Below are 17,121 nucleotides of genomic sequence, written 5' to 3'. Positions count from 1 at the left end.
TCTTTGTTGTATGTCTGTGTAAATAGCCAGTTTTTTGTATTTTTTGTATTTTTCGTACATATTTCCCTATCACACTTTTCATCCTTCTACAAAACATACTATCCTGCAACCCGCCTCACCCAATGTGGAACGGATTCTATTATTGACTTACCTTTTATCTAGAATCTCCAGTTGAAACTAGCTAGCCAGCTAACTAGCTACTTGCTATTAGCCACCGTTAGCGGTTTTCACCCAGAACATCTAATTTTTTTGCCGGAATAACTGAATCACTGGACATTAACACCGGATCGCAACTAGCTAGTTGCAACCGAATTGATGTTGCTGTTTGGCTAATCACCACTGCCCCCGAAGCAAGCACCAGTTAGCCTTGAGCTAGCCCCATATACCGGCTATCTACCGCTCTGTCTACTGGACGGGAGTAGCCAGCTAACTAGCTACTTGCTATTAGCCACCGTTAGCGTTTTTTCACCATTGTCCGTGGCCTGTACTACCTACCAGCCAGCTCTAGCCTGGACTATTATCGGCCAGTCTGCACTGTCTGCACAGCACGTTATCGACCCAGAACATATCGTTTTTTCTGCCGGAATCACTGAATTACTGGACTTTTAACACCGGATCATCGCAGCTAGCTAGCTGCAACCAAATGGATGTTGTTGTTGGCTAATCAGCCTTGAGCTAGCCTAGAGCCAGGCCCATCTCCCTGCTATCTACCTCTCTGTCAACCGGACGGGACCTCCTAGTGTTGACACAGAGCCCCGCCGATCCAACACGACTGATCTGCCGACGAAATCGTCTGATGTGGTTACAACAGGCTTCCCGTTATGACGTCGACCAGGAAGATCCATCTGCTAGCCCCGGCCCGCTAGCACACGCTAGCCGTGGCCTCTTGCTCGTCAGTGCTATAGCAACCCCCGAACTACCTCCAAACTCTCCTATTGCTGTTCACCGGACCTTATGATAACTCAGCTACACAGCTGATGCCTGCTGGACTGTTCCTTTTTACGGTACCGCATCCTGTTTATGTTTAGCCTCAGCCCAAACTTTGTCGCCATTACCAGCTGTTGTCTTAGCTCTCTCGAATAACACCTGTGATTGCTTTATGCCTCTCTCCCATGTCAATATGCCTTGCTTATTGCTGTTTCGGTTATTTCTTGTTGTACTATTTCACTGTAGATCCCCCAGCCCAGCTCAACCTGCCTTAGATAGCTTCTTTGTCCCACCCCCCATACAATCGGTGCCTCCAGTGATGCTATCTCTTTCATCGTTACCCAACGCTTAGGTTTACCTCTACTGTACTCATATCCTTCCATATCCTTGTCTGTACATAATGCCCTGTATCTATTCTACAATGGCCGGAAATCTGCCCCTTTTTTTCTCTGTACCCAACGCACTAGAAGACCAGTACTTAAAGCATTTAGCCGTGTTCTTATTCTACTCCTCCTCTGTTCCTCTGGTGATGTAGAGGTTAACCCAGGCCCTGTAGCCCCCAGTATCACTCCTACTCCCCAGGCGTTATCATTTGTTGACTTCTGTAACCGTAAAAGCCTTGGTTTCTTGCACGTTAACATTCGAAGCCTCCTCCCTAAGTTTGAGTTATTCACTGCGTTAGCACACTCCGCCAAACCTGATGTTCTAGCAGTGTCTGAATCCTGGCTTAGGAAGGCCACCAAAAATTCAGAAATGTCCATCCCCAACTACAACATTTTCCGTCTCGACAGAACTGCCAAAGGGGGTGGGGTTGCAATCTATAATCTAATAATAATATGCCATTTAGCAGACGCTTTTATCCAAAGCGACTTACAGTCATGCGTGCATACATTTTTATGGGTGGTCCCCGGGATCGAACCCACTACACTGGCGTTACAAGCGCCGTGCTCTACCAGCTGAGCTACAGAGGACCTACTGTAGAGAAAGCCTGCAGAGCTCTATCGTACTATCCAGGTCTGTGCCCAAACAGTTTGAGCTTCTACTTCTAAAAATCCACCTTTCCAGAAATAAGTCTCCCTCTGTTGCCGCTTGCTACAGACCCCCTCAGCCCCGAGCTGTGCCCTGGACACCATATGTGAACTGATTGCCCCCCATCTATCCTCAGAGTTCGTACTGCTTGGTGACCTAAACTGGGATATGCTTAACACCCCGGCCAACCTACAATCTAAACTAGATGCCCTCAATCTCACACAAATTATCAACGAACCTACCAGGTACAACCCTAAATCTGTAAACATGGGCACCCTCATAGATATCATCCTGACAAATTCACCCTCTAAATACACCTCCGCTGTCTTCAACCAGGATCTCAGCGATCACTGCCTTATTGCCTGCGTCCGTAATGGGTCCGCGGTCAAACGACCACCCCTCATCACTGTCAAACGCTCCCTAAAACACTTTAGCGAGCAGGCCTTTCTAATTGACCTGGCCCGGGTATCCTGGATGGATATTGACCTCATTCCGACAGTAGAGGATGCCTGGTTGTTCTTTAAAAGTGCTTTCCTCTCAATCTTAAATAAGCATGCCCCATTCAAAAAATGCAGAACTAAGAACAGATATAGCCCCTGGTTCTCCTCAGACTTGACTGCCCTTGACCAGGACAAAAACATCCTGTGGCGTACTGCATTAGCATCGAACAGCCCCCGTGATATGCAACTTTTTAGGGAAGTCAGGAACCAATATACACAATCAGTTAGGAAAGCAAAAGGCTAGCTTTTTCAAACAGAAATTTGCATCCTGTAGCACTAACTCCAAAAAGTTTTGGGACACTGTAAAGTCCATGGAAAATATGAGCAGCTCCTCCCAACTGCCACTGAGGCTAGGAAACACTGTCACCACCGATAAATCTACAATAATCGAGAATTTCAACAAGCATTTTGCTATGGCTGGCCATGCTTTCCACTTTGCTACCATTACCCCGGCCACCAGCTCTGCACCCTCCGCTGCAACTTGCCCATGCCCCCTCGCTTCTCCTTCACACAAATTCAGACAACTGATGTTCTGAAAGAGCTGAAAAATCTGGACCCCTACAAATCAGCTGGGCTAGACAATCTGGACCCTTTCTTTCTAAAATTAGCCGCCAAAATTGTCGCAACCCCTATTACTAGCCTGTTCAACCTCTCTTTCGTAACGTCTGAGATCCCCAGAGATTGGAAAGTTGTCGCGTTCATCCCCCTCTTCAAAGGGGGTGACACTCTGGATCCATACTGTTACAGACCTATATCCATCCTGCCCTTCGAAAGTATTTGAAAGCCAAGTTAAAAAACAGATCACCGACCATTTCGAATCCCACCGTTAAAAGGTGCATGCGAAAGTATTCACCCCTCTTGGCATTTTTCCTATTTTGTTGCCTAACAACCTGGAATTAGTTTTTGGGGGTTTGTATCATTTGATTTACACAACATGCCTACCACTTTGAAGATGCAAAATAATTTTTATTGTGAAACAAACAAGAAATAAGACAAAAAAAACAGAAAACTTGAGCGTGTATAACTATTCACCCCCCCAAAGTGTTACGCTATGGTTAAACCCAGCACTCCGAGAAACAAAACACGACTAAGGGAGTGGAAGAAACAAACATTATTTTAATAAAAGTTCAATTTGTCTAGTCCAAAAACAACTGAAGAAAAGGAACAGAGTGGGCTAGTCGGCTCCGGAGGAAGGAGAGGCTGAGGCAGGCAGGCAGGCAGGAAGGCAGGCAGGCAGGTTGGGAGGTATGTCTGAACGCTCTAGTAAGAACAACGATCTGGCGCCGGTGGAGAGCCATGCCCAGGAATTAGTAGTGCAGGTTGATGAGAGAATAGGATGCAGCTGCGTAGGCAGGAATCACTGGAATCAACCCGCAGCTGCACAGGAGAGGCAGATCCTGAGCACGCCCCCCGATCCACTCCAGACACACACCGGCAGACGCACCCACATAATGGGGACAAACACACATACAGATACAACAGACAAAGAGGAGACAAAACAAGGAGGAAGGGAAACAGAAAAGGGAGAGACAAGCTGCCCACATAACACAAAGTCAATACTTTGTAGAGCAACCTTTTACAGCAATTACATCTGCAAGTCTTTTGGGGTATGTGTCTGTAAGCTTGGCACATCTAGCCACTGGTGGTGTTCTCGGGGTGATGAGAGGTGTTGGGTTTGCGCCAGACCTAGCTTTTTCCTTGATGGCCAAAAAGTTCAATTTTAGTCTCATCTGACCAGAGTACCTTCTTCCATATGTTTGGGGAGTCTCCCACATGACTTATGGTGAACACCAAACATGTTTGCTTATTTTTTTCTTTAAGCAATGGCTTTTTTTCTGGCCACTCTTCCATAAAGCCCAGCTCTGTGGAGAATACGTCTTAAAGTGGTCATATGGACAGATACTCCAATCTCCGCTGGGGAGCTTTGCAGCACCTTCAGGGTTATCTTTGGTCTCTTTGTTGCCTCTCTGATTAATGCCCTCCTTGCCTGCTCTGTGAGTTTTGGTGGGCGGCCCTCTCTTGGAAGATTTGTTGTGGTGCCATATTCTTTCCATTTTTCAATAATGGATTTAATGGTGCTCCGTGGGATGTTCAAAGTTTCAGATATTTTTTTATAACCCAACCCTGATCTGTACTTCTCCACAACTTTGTCCCTGACCTGTTTAAAGAGCTCCTTGGTCTTCGTGGTGCCACTTGCTTGGTGGTGCCCCTTGCTTAGTGGTGTTGCAGACTCTGGGGCCTGTCAGAACAGGTGTATACATACTGGTGGACTTTATTTAACTAACTATGTGACTTCTGAAGACAATTGGTTGTACCAGATCATATTTAGGGGCTTCATAGCAAAGGGGGTGAATACATATGCACGCACCACTTTTCCGTTATTGATATATATTTTTTTGTACGTTATTTTTTTCATTTCACTTCACCAGGTTGTAATGCAACAAAATAGGAAAAACGCCAAGGGGGATGAATACTTTTGCAAGACACTGTATTTGGTACTGACCTTCTCAGGGATGGAGTAGGCCACAGTGATATCTTTGGGAGGTCAGGGACAGGGCCTAAGGCTGCCTTGAGCTCCTCATCAGTCACCTCCGACACCAGCTCAAAACCTGACAGAGCAACAACATACAGTGCATTCGGAAAGTATTCAGACACCTTGAATTGTTCCACATTTGGTTACGTTACAGCTTTATTCTAAAATTTATTAAATTACTTTTTTTCCTCATCAATCTACCTACAATATCCCATAATGACAAAGCGAAAACAGGTTTTTAGAAATGTTAGCAAATGCATATAATTCAAAACATAAATAACTTATTTACATAAATATTCAGACCCTTTTCCATGAGACTCGAAATTGAGCTCAGGTTTATCCTGTTTGCATTGATCATCCTTGAGATGTTTCTACAACTTGATTGGAGTCCACCTGAGTCTCTCCAGAGATGTTCGATTGGGTTCAAATCCAAGCTCTGGCTGGACCACTCAAGGACATTCAGAGACTTGTACTGAAGCCACTCCTGCGTTGTCTTGGCTGTGTGCTTAGGGTTGTTGTCCAGTTGGAAGGTGAACCTTTGCCCCCAGTCTGAGGTACCTTTGTATGCCTCCTCGTCTGTATACCTGCAGACACAAAAGTGAGCAGTTCAGTCATCTGCACCCAATACAGCTAGCCTTCAACATATTATTATAGCCTACATATTCTTATCTCTTTGTTTATTGATATCCATTGAATTGTGTCCATTTTCTGTTTTAGAAAGATTTGCACAAATATGAAAAGATAGATGGTATCATCATAAAACAATATCAATTTAGATCATACAAGGGCCAAACCTTACCTTTAATTTAGGAAATCCTTAAATGTTTCAGTTAAGTGCCTGCACCTGCAGTCCTTTCAAATTAAAATCAAAACGTTTCAGTTGGGCAGTTAGGTTCTTAAGAACCTTTTGGGGGCAATTTTCAGTGCCAAGAACCCAAAGGTTATTTGAAGAACTTTGATGATCTTAGAAGATCCCTTGTTCAACCCCTAATTTTTAGAGTGTAGGAGTTTACCTCATATTTTGATCTTTTTATTCTGATTTGCCACTAATATAATAAACACTGACAACTAAAATACTGTGTTATTTTTATGCGTATTATTAGGGTAGTTCAAAAATTAACCCCAAAAGGTTATTCAAAAGGTTATTCGAAAATCCATTAAAAGGGGTTCTTTGAAGAACATGTAGGGCTTCCCCCACAATTTCATCCAGGAACCTTTAATTTTTATAGTGTAGATTAGAAATACACCCATTTTGTTAGTGTCCTTCCACCTCCAGCCCTCCAAATTGTGCTGGATCAGTCTGTGCTGTGTCCCTCTTTTTTACTGGTGTAACTTCCAGTAAAGGAGGTATACCACTCCCCTCCATACCTGCTTTATCATATGAGCCAAGACACACAGGCATTCCAACTGACATTCGGAAGGAATTGCATGTAGGCCAAAGAAAATTACGACTCACCCTTTCACTTTTGTTACCGTCATACGCTAATCGAGGCAGAACATAAATATCTCTACCTGTGATAATAGAACCAAAGAAAACAGCAGAAGGTCTGCCAAGTGATTAGGCACACAATGGTATCTTGGTTTCCCTGGGAAAATCTCTCATCACACGGTGCCAAAAAAGAGTCAAGTCAAACACTCCCTTTTAACCTTTTGGGTCACCAGAAAATACATTGAGGCCATTAAGGTAAGTGATTTTTTTAATGTACAAGTATATTGGCTGCATGAGGGGGCTTTGGGGTTTCAATGGGTGGTGGTTTGAGGATAGCGACAGTGAAGTCTTGATGGGGATGAGTTCACATAGCGAGGCATGTGGATCATTCATCACGTCGTCTTGTGGGTCCACCGTGTATGAATGATTTGTACTTTTGTGGCTTAGAGGTAACAAATAAAAACACAAAATACCCCATAATGTGAAAGTGGAATTATGTTTTTAGACATTTTTACAAATTCATTAAAAGTGAAAAGCTGAAATGTCTTAAGTCAATAAGTATTCAACCCCTTTGTAATGGCAAGCCTAAATAAGTTCAGGAGTAGAAATGTGCTTAACAATTCATATAATAATTTGCATGGACTCACTCTGTGTGCATTAATAGTGTTTAACATAATTTTTGAATGACTACCCCATCTCTGTATCCCACACATACAATTATCTGGAAGGTCCCTCAGTCGAGCAGTGAATTTCAAACAAAGATTCAACCACAGAGACCAGGGAGGTTTTCCAATGCCTCGCATAGAAGGGCACCTATTGGTAGATGGGTAAAAAATCAAAGACATTGAAAATCCCTTTTAGCAGTTTGAGAAGATAATAATTACACATTGGATGGTGTATCAATAAAGCCAGTCACTACAAAAATACAGGAAGGAAACCGCGTAGAGGGATTTCACCATGAGGCCAATGGTGACTTTAAAACAGTTACAGAGTTTAATGGTTGTGTTGTTACTCCACAATACTAACCTAAATGACAGAGCGAAAAGAAGGAAGCTGAAATAAATATTCCAAAACATGCATCTTGTTTGCAATAAGGCACTAAAGTAAAACTGGAAAAAATGTGGCAAAGAAATAAACTTCATGTCCTGAATACAAAGCATTATGTTTGGGGCAAATCCAACGCAACACATCACTGATGTTTCCCATTGGTTCTGGGAACGAAGCCATATGTTTCCACTCTCCATGTTTTCAAGCATGGTGGTGGCTGCATCATGTTATGGATATGCTTGTCATTGGCAATCTATGGCAGGACTTGAAAATGGCACCAACTTGACAGAGCTTGAATAATTTTTTAAAGAATAATGTGCAAATATTGTACAATCCAGGTGTGTACAGCTTTTTTATTTTAATGCAAATGCTATAAATCCATTGTTTAGCTAAAATGGAATGTTCTTATCCTGTAATTTGACTGTAATATCCCAGCCAGCACATTTGTTTCCTTGGAAGTTGTGGGAACGTACGTTTTTGGTTTCCCATTGGTTCTGGGAACGAAGCCATATGTTTCCTGACAGTTGAAACGTAAAGTGTTTTAAACGAAAGTGAAATATTCTCCTATTCTGGGAACATACATTTTTAAGTTGCAAGGAGGTTCTGAGAATGTTTTACTATTGTTCCTTTAATGTTTTCCTGGGAGGTTTTATTAATGTTCTTAGAATGGAAATGATTGGTTATTTGAAGGTAATTCAATAACATGCTGAGAACATGTTTCAATAAGTCTTTCAAATAACACTGCTAGTTTAGTTGTTGTGAACTCCAAGCACAGATAGAAATTAATTCACCTAGGCAGTAATCATGCCAACCCATTAATTTTTTATTGTGGCATGGTGTCTGTGAGATTCAAACCTATGATCTTCTGGTCTATCCATGGAATAAGTTCACTGCGCCACCAGGATGGAGCTAGCATTCCATGTTTTTTTTTATTCATATAAAGCTGTTCATTTTAGTTTATTCAAACAGATCCTATTTCAAAGGAAACAAGCACTCATTAAGATCAGGTGTGGCCAATTATTGGGCGTGGCCAAAACACCTGAACACACTTAACAAGATAGAGGATAGAGAGTTTTGTTGTACAGAAAACTGTACTCATGTTTTCTTGTGGATTTTATGGAAAGTTTTCTTAATGTTCTGAGAACATGACTTTTAATAGAACCATGAGGAAACCTGCAGAAAACATTATGCTGAAGTACTGAAATTCCCACAAAAGAACGTTGTTTCTTAATGTTCTCTGAATGTTTTGAGAACATAACTTTAAATAGAACCATGAGGTAACTTGTAGGAAATGTTATGGCAGTGTTTCACAACCACGGGTCGCCTGATTATGAAATGGGGAGACAAACTCTGAAATGAATACAAATGATTGTGCTTGGTTCATAGAACTGGGGTTATGTCAGATGCGGTGGTAATAAACAGAGCGGTTTCTGTTTTCTTCCCAAAAATGTGACTATCTTTTGAATTGTTTAAGCTACAAAATATTATGACCCCATCACTGAAAGACAAGACTCCCAGGAACACATATGTCTTATGTTTCCCTCTACAATGCCCACTCGCCTCATTAGAAGAGAATGGACAAGACCAGGCACTAAATCAGACTGGGGGGAAAATAACATCATAGACTGTCATACTCCCAATTAAAAAAGTAAACATTGACCGTTGATTACACCCCTGTTTTTACATGGTGGGGTCGCAAACATTTTTCTGCGTTATGGGAAGGTTGTATGCAATAAACCATAGGACAACCAAGCTCTCACCAAGCTGTAAGAAACATATGGTTCTCAGAACGTTATGTGCTAGCTGGGATGTGGTTGTCTCACCTAGCTAGTTTAAAATGAATGCACTTTCTGTAAATTGCTCTGGATTAGAGCATCTGCTAATGACTAAAATTTCAAATGTAAATGTTCTACATACAGATATCATATTACTATATTGAATATTTTTTTGTAAAACATTATTAAATATTGATGTCACAAATGTATCATTCGTACATTTCTTTATAAAAAATGTAGTTATTTGTTACAATTGACTGTGTGAAACCTAGCAGTACTAACAAATACATGTTTTTGGACACAGGTCCAGGAATGGCTAAAGGATTGCAATATTTACCTGGAGCTAACCCTGCAAATAGCACTACTGGGTGATCTGAAAAGTCATAGTCAATTGATCAATAATATAATAATGCTTTTAGCAAAAATGTTTATTTTCAATTTACATTCTGTAGAAACAATGAGAATAGAAGGGTTCAGAACTTTTGTAAAACATCACAGTACAGTTGAAAAATATATGATGGGTGGTGTTGAATGGAGTTGAAGGATGGGACTAAAAACAACTAACAACAACTAATAACAACAAGATAACTAATGTAAAGCATACTGTGTCCAAAATAAGTATATAGGTTATAGGTTGAGAGCTTTTGTGAAAGAGCACAGTTAGAAAGATATGGCATATAGAAGCAAAACAGATGGACATCATGAAAATGATCGGAGTTCAGGAGTAAAAACAAACAAAATATAATTATTGTAAAATTGACTGTGTCCATAAAATATATATAGTATGTATAAGCTGGAAGTAGAGTTCTCAGCATTGTTGTTCACTAGTTTACTCCAATTAGGGAAGGTGTGGTGAGGTTGGAAAGTAATAAAGGGAAATATATATTTTTTAAAGGATATGTATATATATGTATGTAGATATATCTATATGTATGTATGTGTATATATATATATATATATATATATATATATATATATATATATATATATATATTTGCGAGAGAAAAAAACATATGGGGGATTGGAAGTGATGCAGACAATTAAATTGATGGAAGCTATAATCTATCTGCATTATTAAAGCTGATCTACCCCCTAAAAAATATATAAAAAAATAGAAATTTACAAATACATGTTTGTCATTGAACAACCTCATTAGATAGTGAAAAAACACACCAATCTCTTTCAGAATTTCTTTAAACAATAAAATCTAATTTACCAACATTTCTGAAAATGGATATATAGCGTTTTGGAATGAAACTGTTCAATTTATTCCGGCTGTTTTCTGCAAGTATACTGAGTAGATGAAGTAACACAATTGAATGTGTTGAATTTATGAACAGATCATAATGGTAATCTACATTTAAAAAAATATGACTGTTACTGCCCATTTTTTCAAATGGATAGACTTATAGAAAATCATCAAATGTAAGTGATTGAGAGACTTGGTGCAGCATTTTAGTTAGGTAAAATAATAACATAACAAATACAATATTTAGCCTACAAATCCTTGAAAACATTGCCAATTTCAGTAAACAAACCAAAATGTAATTGAAAATGGATATCTGAAAACACATCCAGTGAATTTCCAGAGAATCACAAGCTGTCTGATTTGTCAGTCTATACCTGTCAAACACACTGCCCTTCATAAACCACAACCTTTACTGAACAATTAATTTCCCTTAAAGTCCTTAGTGACTTGATGTCTCTTGTTACATAGTTGTTGCAAGCCCTGTACCCACCTACTTAACAAAACAATTAGATACACTTTCATTCCATGGAATAGTGGTGACGTAGTCAATCATGCTTAATCCAACTGTATAAGAAGCTCGAGGACACAAAAGGGGGTATTTTACATGTCGCCTCACACTCGGAAAAACGCACTTTAACCTCCCAGGACGCATCGCCAGACTATCTCTCGCCATGTCTTTTGTAGCCAGTCGCAATAGTAGCCGTAGCTACAGCTCACGTAGCGGTGTCGGTTCGAGTGGCCTCAGTTCTACCGGTGGGATGCAGTTTTCCAACGGGTTGGGAAGCGGTAGGTCCCGTATGAGCGTGTCATCTCTTGGGAGCAGTCGCGCGCCGAGTGTATACGGAGGTGTGGGGGGATACGGCACCCGTATCTCTCAATCCTCTTTCTCTATGGACTGGCCAGGCCAGATCACTTTCAGCGCCAACGAGAAGCATACCATGCAGAATCTGAACGACCGTTTGGCCACCTACCTGGAAAAGGTAAGGAAGAGTGACGGGGATGTGGACGGAGATTAAGCTATGAGCAAATTATCTTTAATCATTGTTATCAAGCATTTTTGTTTTAAATAACCCCCTTTATCAATACTATCCACAATGTTCGATTAAATGTGATAATACAGTAGGCTACAGTAAATTGACCCCATACATTTATACATTTTTGTTTTAAACAACCCCTTTCATGAATATGATCCACAATGTTAAATTAAATGTGATAATGCAGTAGTCTACAGTAAATTGACCCATAATATATATATATATATATATATATATATATATATATATATATATATATATATATATATATATAAACACTTTTACTTAACTTTTAACTTTTTAAAAACGATTTATTCCATCATTAACTTTTCTAATTGTAAAATTGCTATTGAGAAGAAACAGTAACGTATAGTTTGCCTGTATAGCTCCAAGGAGAAGTCTCATTATTATTAAAAGACACACCTGTTATAAACGCATTCCTAAATACAAAATCAGGACCAGTGGTGGAAAAACTACCCAATTTTCATCCTTGAGTAAAAGTAAAGATACCTTAATAAAAAATGACTCAAGTAAAAGTGAAGGTCACGGAGTAAAATACTACCTGAGTAAAAGTCCAAAAGTCTTTGGTTTTAAATATACTTAAGTATCAAAAGTATATGTAATTGCTCAAAAATACTTAAGTATCAAAAGTAAAAGTATAAATAATTTCACATTCCTTATATTAAACAACCCAGACGGCACAATTATTTATTTAAAATTTTGTGCGGATTACCAGGGGCACACTCCAACACTCTGACATAATTTACAAGCAAAGCGTTTGTGTAGGGACGACCATTGATAAGAGTGTGAATTGGACCATTTTCCTGTCCTGCTAAGCATTCAAAGTGTAATGAGTGCTTTTGGGTGTCAGGGAAAATGTATGGAGTAAAAAGTACATAATTTTTTTTAGGAATGTAGTGGAGTAAAATAACAGTTGTCAAAAATATAAATAGTAAAGTGAAGTACAGATACCCAAAAAACCTACTTAAGAAGTACTTTAATGTATTTTTACTGAAGTACTTTACACCACTGATGAGGACAATGACAGCAGGATTTGATCATTTATTTTCAATTCCATTATGTTGGGGATTATGTTATGGGAGTGCACTGATTCACATAACGTGATGGGATGAGCCCCAAATGGCACCCATAGGTCCTATTTCGGAAAGACACATGAACTGAACTGATTCCCTCCACTCCCTGTGTACACAGGTGCACTCTCTAGAGGCAGCCAATAGCAAGTTGGAGCTGCAGATCAAAGAGCTCTACGAGATGAGATCACCGACTCACAAGAAGGACCTCAGTGGGTTCTATGCCACCATCGCAGACATCCGCAACAAGGTACTTCTGGGAAATGTAGTTTTAATGTAGCTACCCACTGGGCACACACTGGTTGAATCAACATTGTTTCCAAATTTTAGCAAATGTATATATATAAAAAAAACGTAAATATCACATTTACATAAGTATTCAGACCCTTTACTCAGTACTTTGTTGAAGCACTTTTGGCAGCGATTACAGCCTCAGTCTTCTTGGGTATGACGCTACAAGCTTGGCACACCTGAATATAGGGAGTTTCTCCCACTCCTCGCTGCAGATCCTCATAAGATCTGTCAGGTTGAATGGGGAGCGTTGCTGCACAGCTATTTTCAGGTCTCTCCAGAGATGTTCGATCGGGTTCAAGTCCGGGCTCTGGCTGGGCCACTCAAGGACATTCTGAGACTTGTCCCAAGCCAGTCCTGCATTGTCTTGGCTGTGTGCTTAGGGTCGTTGTCCTGTTGGAAGGTGAACCTTCGACCCAGTCTGAGGTCCTGAGCAGGTTTTCATCAAGGATCTCTCTGTACTTTGCTCCGTTCATCTTTGCCTCGATCCTGACTAGTCTCCCAGTCCTTGCCGCTGAAAAACATCCCCACAGCATGATGCTGCCACCACCATGCTTTAACGTAGGGATGGTGCCAGGTTTCCTCCAGACGTGACGCTTGGCATTCAGGCCAAAGAGTTCAATCTTGGGTTCATCAGACCAGAGAATCTTGTTTCTCATGGTCTGAGTGTCTTTACGTGCCTTTTGGCAAACTCCAAGCGGGCTGTCATGTGGCTTTTACTGAGGAGTGGCTTCCGTCTGGCCACTGTACCATAAAGGCCTGGTTGGTGGAGTGCTGCAGAGATGGTTGTCCTTCTGGAAGGTTCTCCCATCTCCACAGAGGAACTCTAAAGCTCTGTCAGAGTGACCATCGGGTTCTTGGTCACCTCCCTGACCAAGGCCCTTCTCCCCGATTGCTCAGTTTGGCCAGGTGGTCAGCTCTAGGAAGAGTCTTCATGTTTACAAACTTATTCCACTTAAGAATGATGGAGGCCACTCTGTTCTTGGGGACCTTCAATGCTGCAGACATCTTTTGATACCCTTCCCCAGATTTTTGCCTCAACACAATCCTGTCTCAGAGCTCTATGGACAATTTCTTCGACATCAGGGCTTGGTTTTGCTCTGACATGCACTGTCAACTGTGGAACCTCATATATAGACAGGTGTGGGCCTTTCCAAATCATGTCCAATCAATTATTTTACCACAGGTGGACTCCAATCAAGTTGTAGAAACATTTCAAGGAAGATCAATGGAAACAGAATACACCTGAGCTCAATTTCGAGTCTCATAGCAAAGGGTCTGAATACTTATGCAAATAAGGTATTTCTGTATTTGTTTTTAATAGATGTGCAAAAATGTAAAAAATCCTGTTTTAGCTTTGTAATTATGGGGTATTGTGTGTAGATTGCGAAGGATTTTTTATTTATTAAATCCATTTTAGAATAAGGCTGTAACATAACAAAATGTGAAAAAAAGTCAAGGGGTCTGAATACTTTCCTAGATTAGAGGAGTAATTCCTATTGTCTCAGTATTTATCTTGTTGATCGTTGAAAAACTGTGCCTTGTTGTATATGAATGAACAATAGATATGACCCAGATCTGCTGATCTAAACACATTATATCCCATACATAGTTGACACTGTTATTACATTCCATTGACTGTGGCTGTCCTCCTGTTCCTAGATCCATGCCAGGTCTATGGAGAACTCTCAGATGATCCTGTGTGTGGATAAAGCCAGACTTGCAGCTGATGACTTCAAGATGAAGTAGGTGCACTTCCTCTCTGTACTGTACACAGCTTCTGTGAGTGTACTGTTTCTGTTTGTAGCTCTTGGCCTATAGGTTTGAGATTGAGTACATCCAATCCTCCCAGATCTACAGAAATGCTTATGGGGGTAGGCAGGGGCTATGGATCAGTATACTGTTGGGCAATTTGTATCTTGGTTTGTTGTGAGAAGGAACTAATCAAGCTCTCTCCTCTCCTCAACCCGTATAGGTTAGAGAAGGAGGCTAAAATGCGTATGATGACGGAAGGGGATGTGGCTCGTCTGAGAGGAGTCCTAGACAGCTTTACGCATGCCAGAGGAGACCTTGAGATGCAGATTGATGGGCTGAAGGAGGAGCTGGTCTACCTCAGGAAGAACCATGAGGAGGTAACCTCCTCAATTCTCCTCACACACTCAAGTCTTAACGCTTGTGCTGTTGGCTGAAGTGTCAATGTGCCAGGACAGCCACGTGTTTTTTTCATTTGGACACCCTGGCTCCCCCTTTAGTTTTTGCAATGTTTTTGCACTTGAATGTATTTATTAATTCTCAGTGGGTTTGAGACCTTTCCATGTTTGGCCACAAGGGGGCAAAACTCACCCACAACAAATCTAGGGCAACTTCACTGTTATTAGTACTCAAATATACAGTAACTCATTGTTTTCACATACTTTTAGCCTTCCCTGTATATAAGTAAACTACAAATCCCAGGTATTATGACACAATTTGTCCCCCCTTTTCCTGTTGTTAGGAGATGCATTTGATGCGGACACAGCAGTGTGGTGCTGTTTATGTGGAGATGGACTGTTCTTCCTCAGTGGACATGAGCAAGGTGCTGGAGGAGATGAGGACCCAGTATGAGGGCATGGTGGAGAAGAACCAGATCACCACCAGCCCCATAGCGGTGAAGACGTCTCAGTCTCAGGTGACCGACCTGAAGAGGACCTTCCAGAGCCTGGAGATTGAAATGCATGGCCTGCTCACTCAGGTATGATATCAAACCATCTTAGTGAATCAGCATCCCTTAACATATAGCATTTGTCTTTACCCTATCTCTGTTCCTAAAATATGGAATTCCTTTATGTCTTAAAGGAACATTACAGTCCAAAATCAACGTTTGTTAGATGTTTTCAGACCTCCACTGTGGTGTAATGTCAAGGTGTTCTAACTTCTTTATGTGCACCAATCTAACTATCTCTACCCTTCTTCATCTCCCTGTTCATCAATTTCTACTACCCTCTCCTTTCTTCCTTCTCCATCTTCTTCATCCCTTACAAACATAAACACATTCCTAGAAGGGGTACCTGGAGCAGAGCGTCACTGATATAAATGGTCGCTACGGCTCCCAGCTGAGCCAGCTGCAGGTTCATATCAACAGCATGGAGGAGGAACTGCAGCAGCTCAATGTCAGCATCCAGCCGCAGGCCCCCGAGTACCAGATCCTCCTGGACATCAAGATGAGTCTGGAGATGGAGATCGCTGAGTACAGGAGGCTGCTGGATGGAGAGGGACTCAGGTGAGAGGGGATAATGAAGAGGAGGAAACAGAGGGAGGGGGAAGGGATGGGGGGGGGAGATGACAGCTGCTTATTGGAACCTCATTGCAAACTAGAAGATCAAGATGTGTGTTGGTGAGTTTAGCTGACCGGAAGTGTTCTTCCCCTGTGTATCTACCAGTAGGCATGTGGAGACCCGACAGGAGATCAGGAAAGTGATCATGGTTGAGAAGGTCCAGGAAGTACAACATGTCCAGGAAGTGGTGGAAGGTGAGCAAGCAGGAGAATAATTAATCAAATGAATGAATCAGTGAAAGAATCAAGTGTTGTTACCCATCATACGCACAATTAATTAATTAATGAATTCCTGTTTTGTGTCTCTTTCCACAGAGTACAACCAACACATGCAGAAGCGTGTGAGGGTGATCGTGGAGGAGATGGTGGATGGGAAGGTGGTGTCCACCTCAGTTGATGAGAAGGTCCAGGATATAAACTGAGAAGGTCAGATAGTTCCGGAATCTGGTGAAGTGGTAATGGACCACACATACCCCTGCAAACGGGGGTTCAAGCCTCGTCTCTATATATATGTCATGGTCGCACACTGTAATATTTCCCTTTTGGCAGGATTGCATCAGCTGAATGATAACTGATGTAATTTACTCATGTTACCTTATACCTCTTACAGTGGGGGAAAAAAGTATTTAGTCAGCCACCAATTGTGCAAGTTCTCCCACTTAAAAAGATGAGAGAGGCCTGTAATTTTCATCATAGGTACACGTCAACTATGACAGACAAATTGAGAAGAAAGAAATCCAGAAAATCACATTGTAGGATTTTTTATGAATTTATTTGCAAATTATGGTGGAAAATAAGTATTTGGTCACCTACAAACAAGCAAGTTTTCTGGCTCTCACAGAGCTGTAACTTCTTCTTTAAGAGGCTCCTCTGTCCTCCACTCGTTACCTGTATTAATGGCAC

At 41.2% G+C, this 17,121-nt stretch overlaps 1 protein-coding gene across 1 annotated transcript in view; it reads left to right on the top strand.

Annotated features, from left to right (window-relative positions):
* The window catches only part of LOC121532993 (keratin, type I cytoskeletal 17-like), a 29,757-nt gene extending 12,913 nt beyond the window's left edge, over positions 1-16,844 (top strand). The window contains exons 8-15 of the mRNA XM_045215454.1: positions 11,066-11,469; positions 12,736-12,864; positions 14,568-14,650; positions 14,881-15,037; positions 15,400-15,636; positions 15,944-16,164; positions 16,325-16,413; positions 16,534-16,844. Coding sequence (XP_045071389.1) covers positions 11,066-11,469; positions 12,736-12,864; positions 14,568-14,650; positions 14,881-15,037; positions 15,400-15,636; positions 15,944-16,164; positions 16,325-16,413; positions 16,534-16,640 — 1,427 coding nt within the window. The 3' untranslated portion in view covers positions 16,641-16,844. The remainder of the gene's footprint in view (positions 1-11,065; positions 11,470-12,735; positions 12,865-14,567; positions 14,651-14,880; positions 15,038-15,399; positions 15,637-15,943; positions 16,165-16,324; positions 16,414-16,533) is intronic.
* The last annotated feature ends 277 nt before the right edge of the window (positions 16,845-17,121 follow it).

This window comes from Coregonus clupeaformis, unplaced genomic scaffold, assembly GCF_020615455.1.
Source record: "Coregonus clupeaformis isolate EN_2021a unplaced genomic scaffold, ASM2061545v1 scaf0443, whole genome shotgun sequence".
NCBI lineage: Eukaryota > Metazoa > Chordata > Actinopteri > Salmoniformes > Salmonidae > Coregonus > Coregonus clupeaformis.
This window is presented reverse-complemented; position numbering and strand designations above follow the sequence as displayed.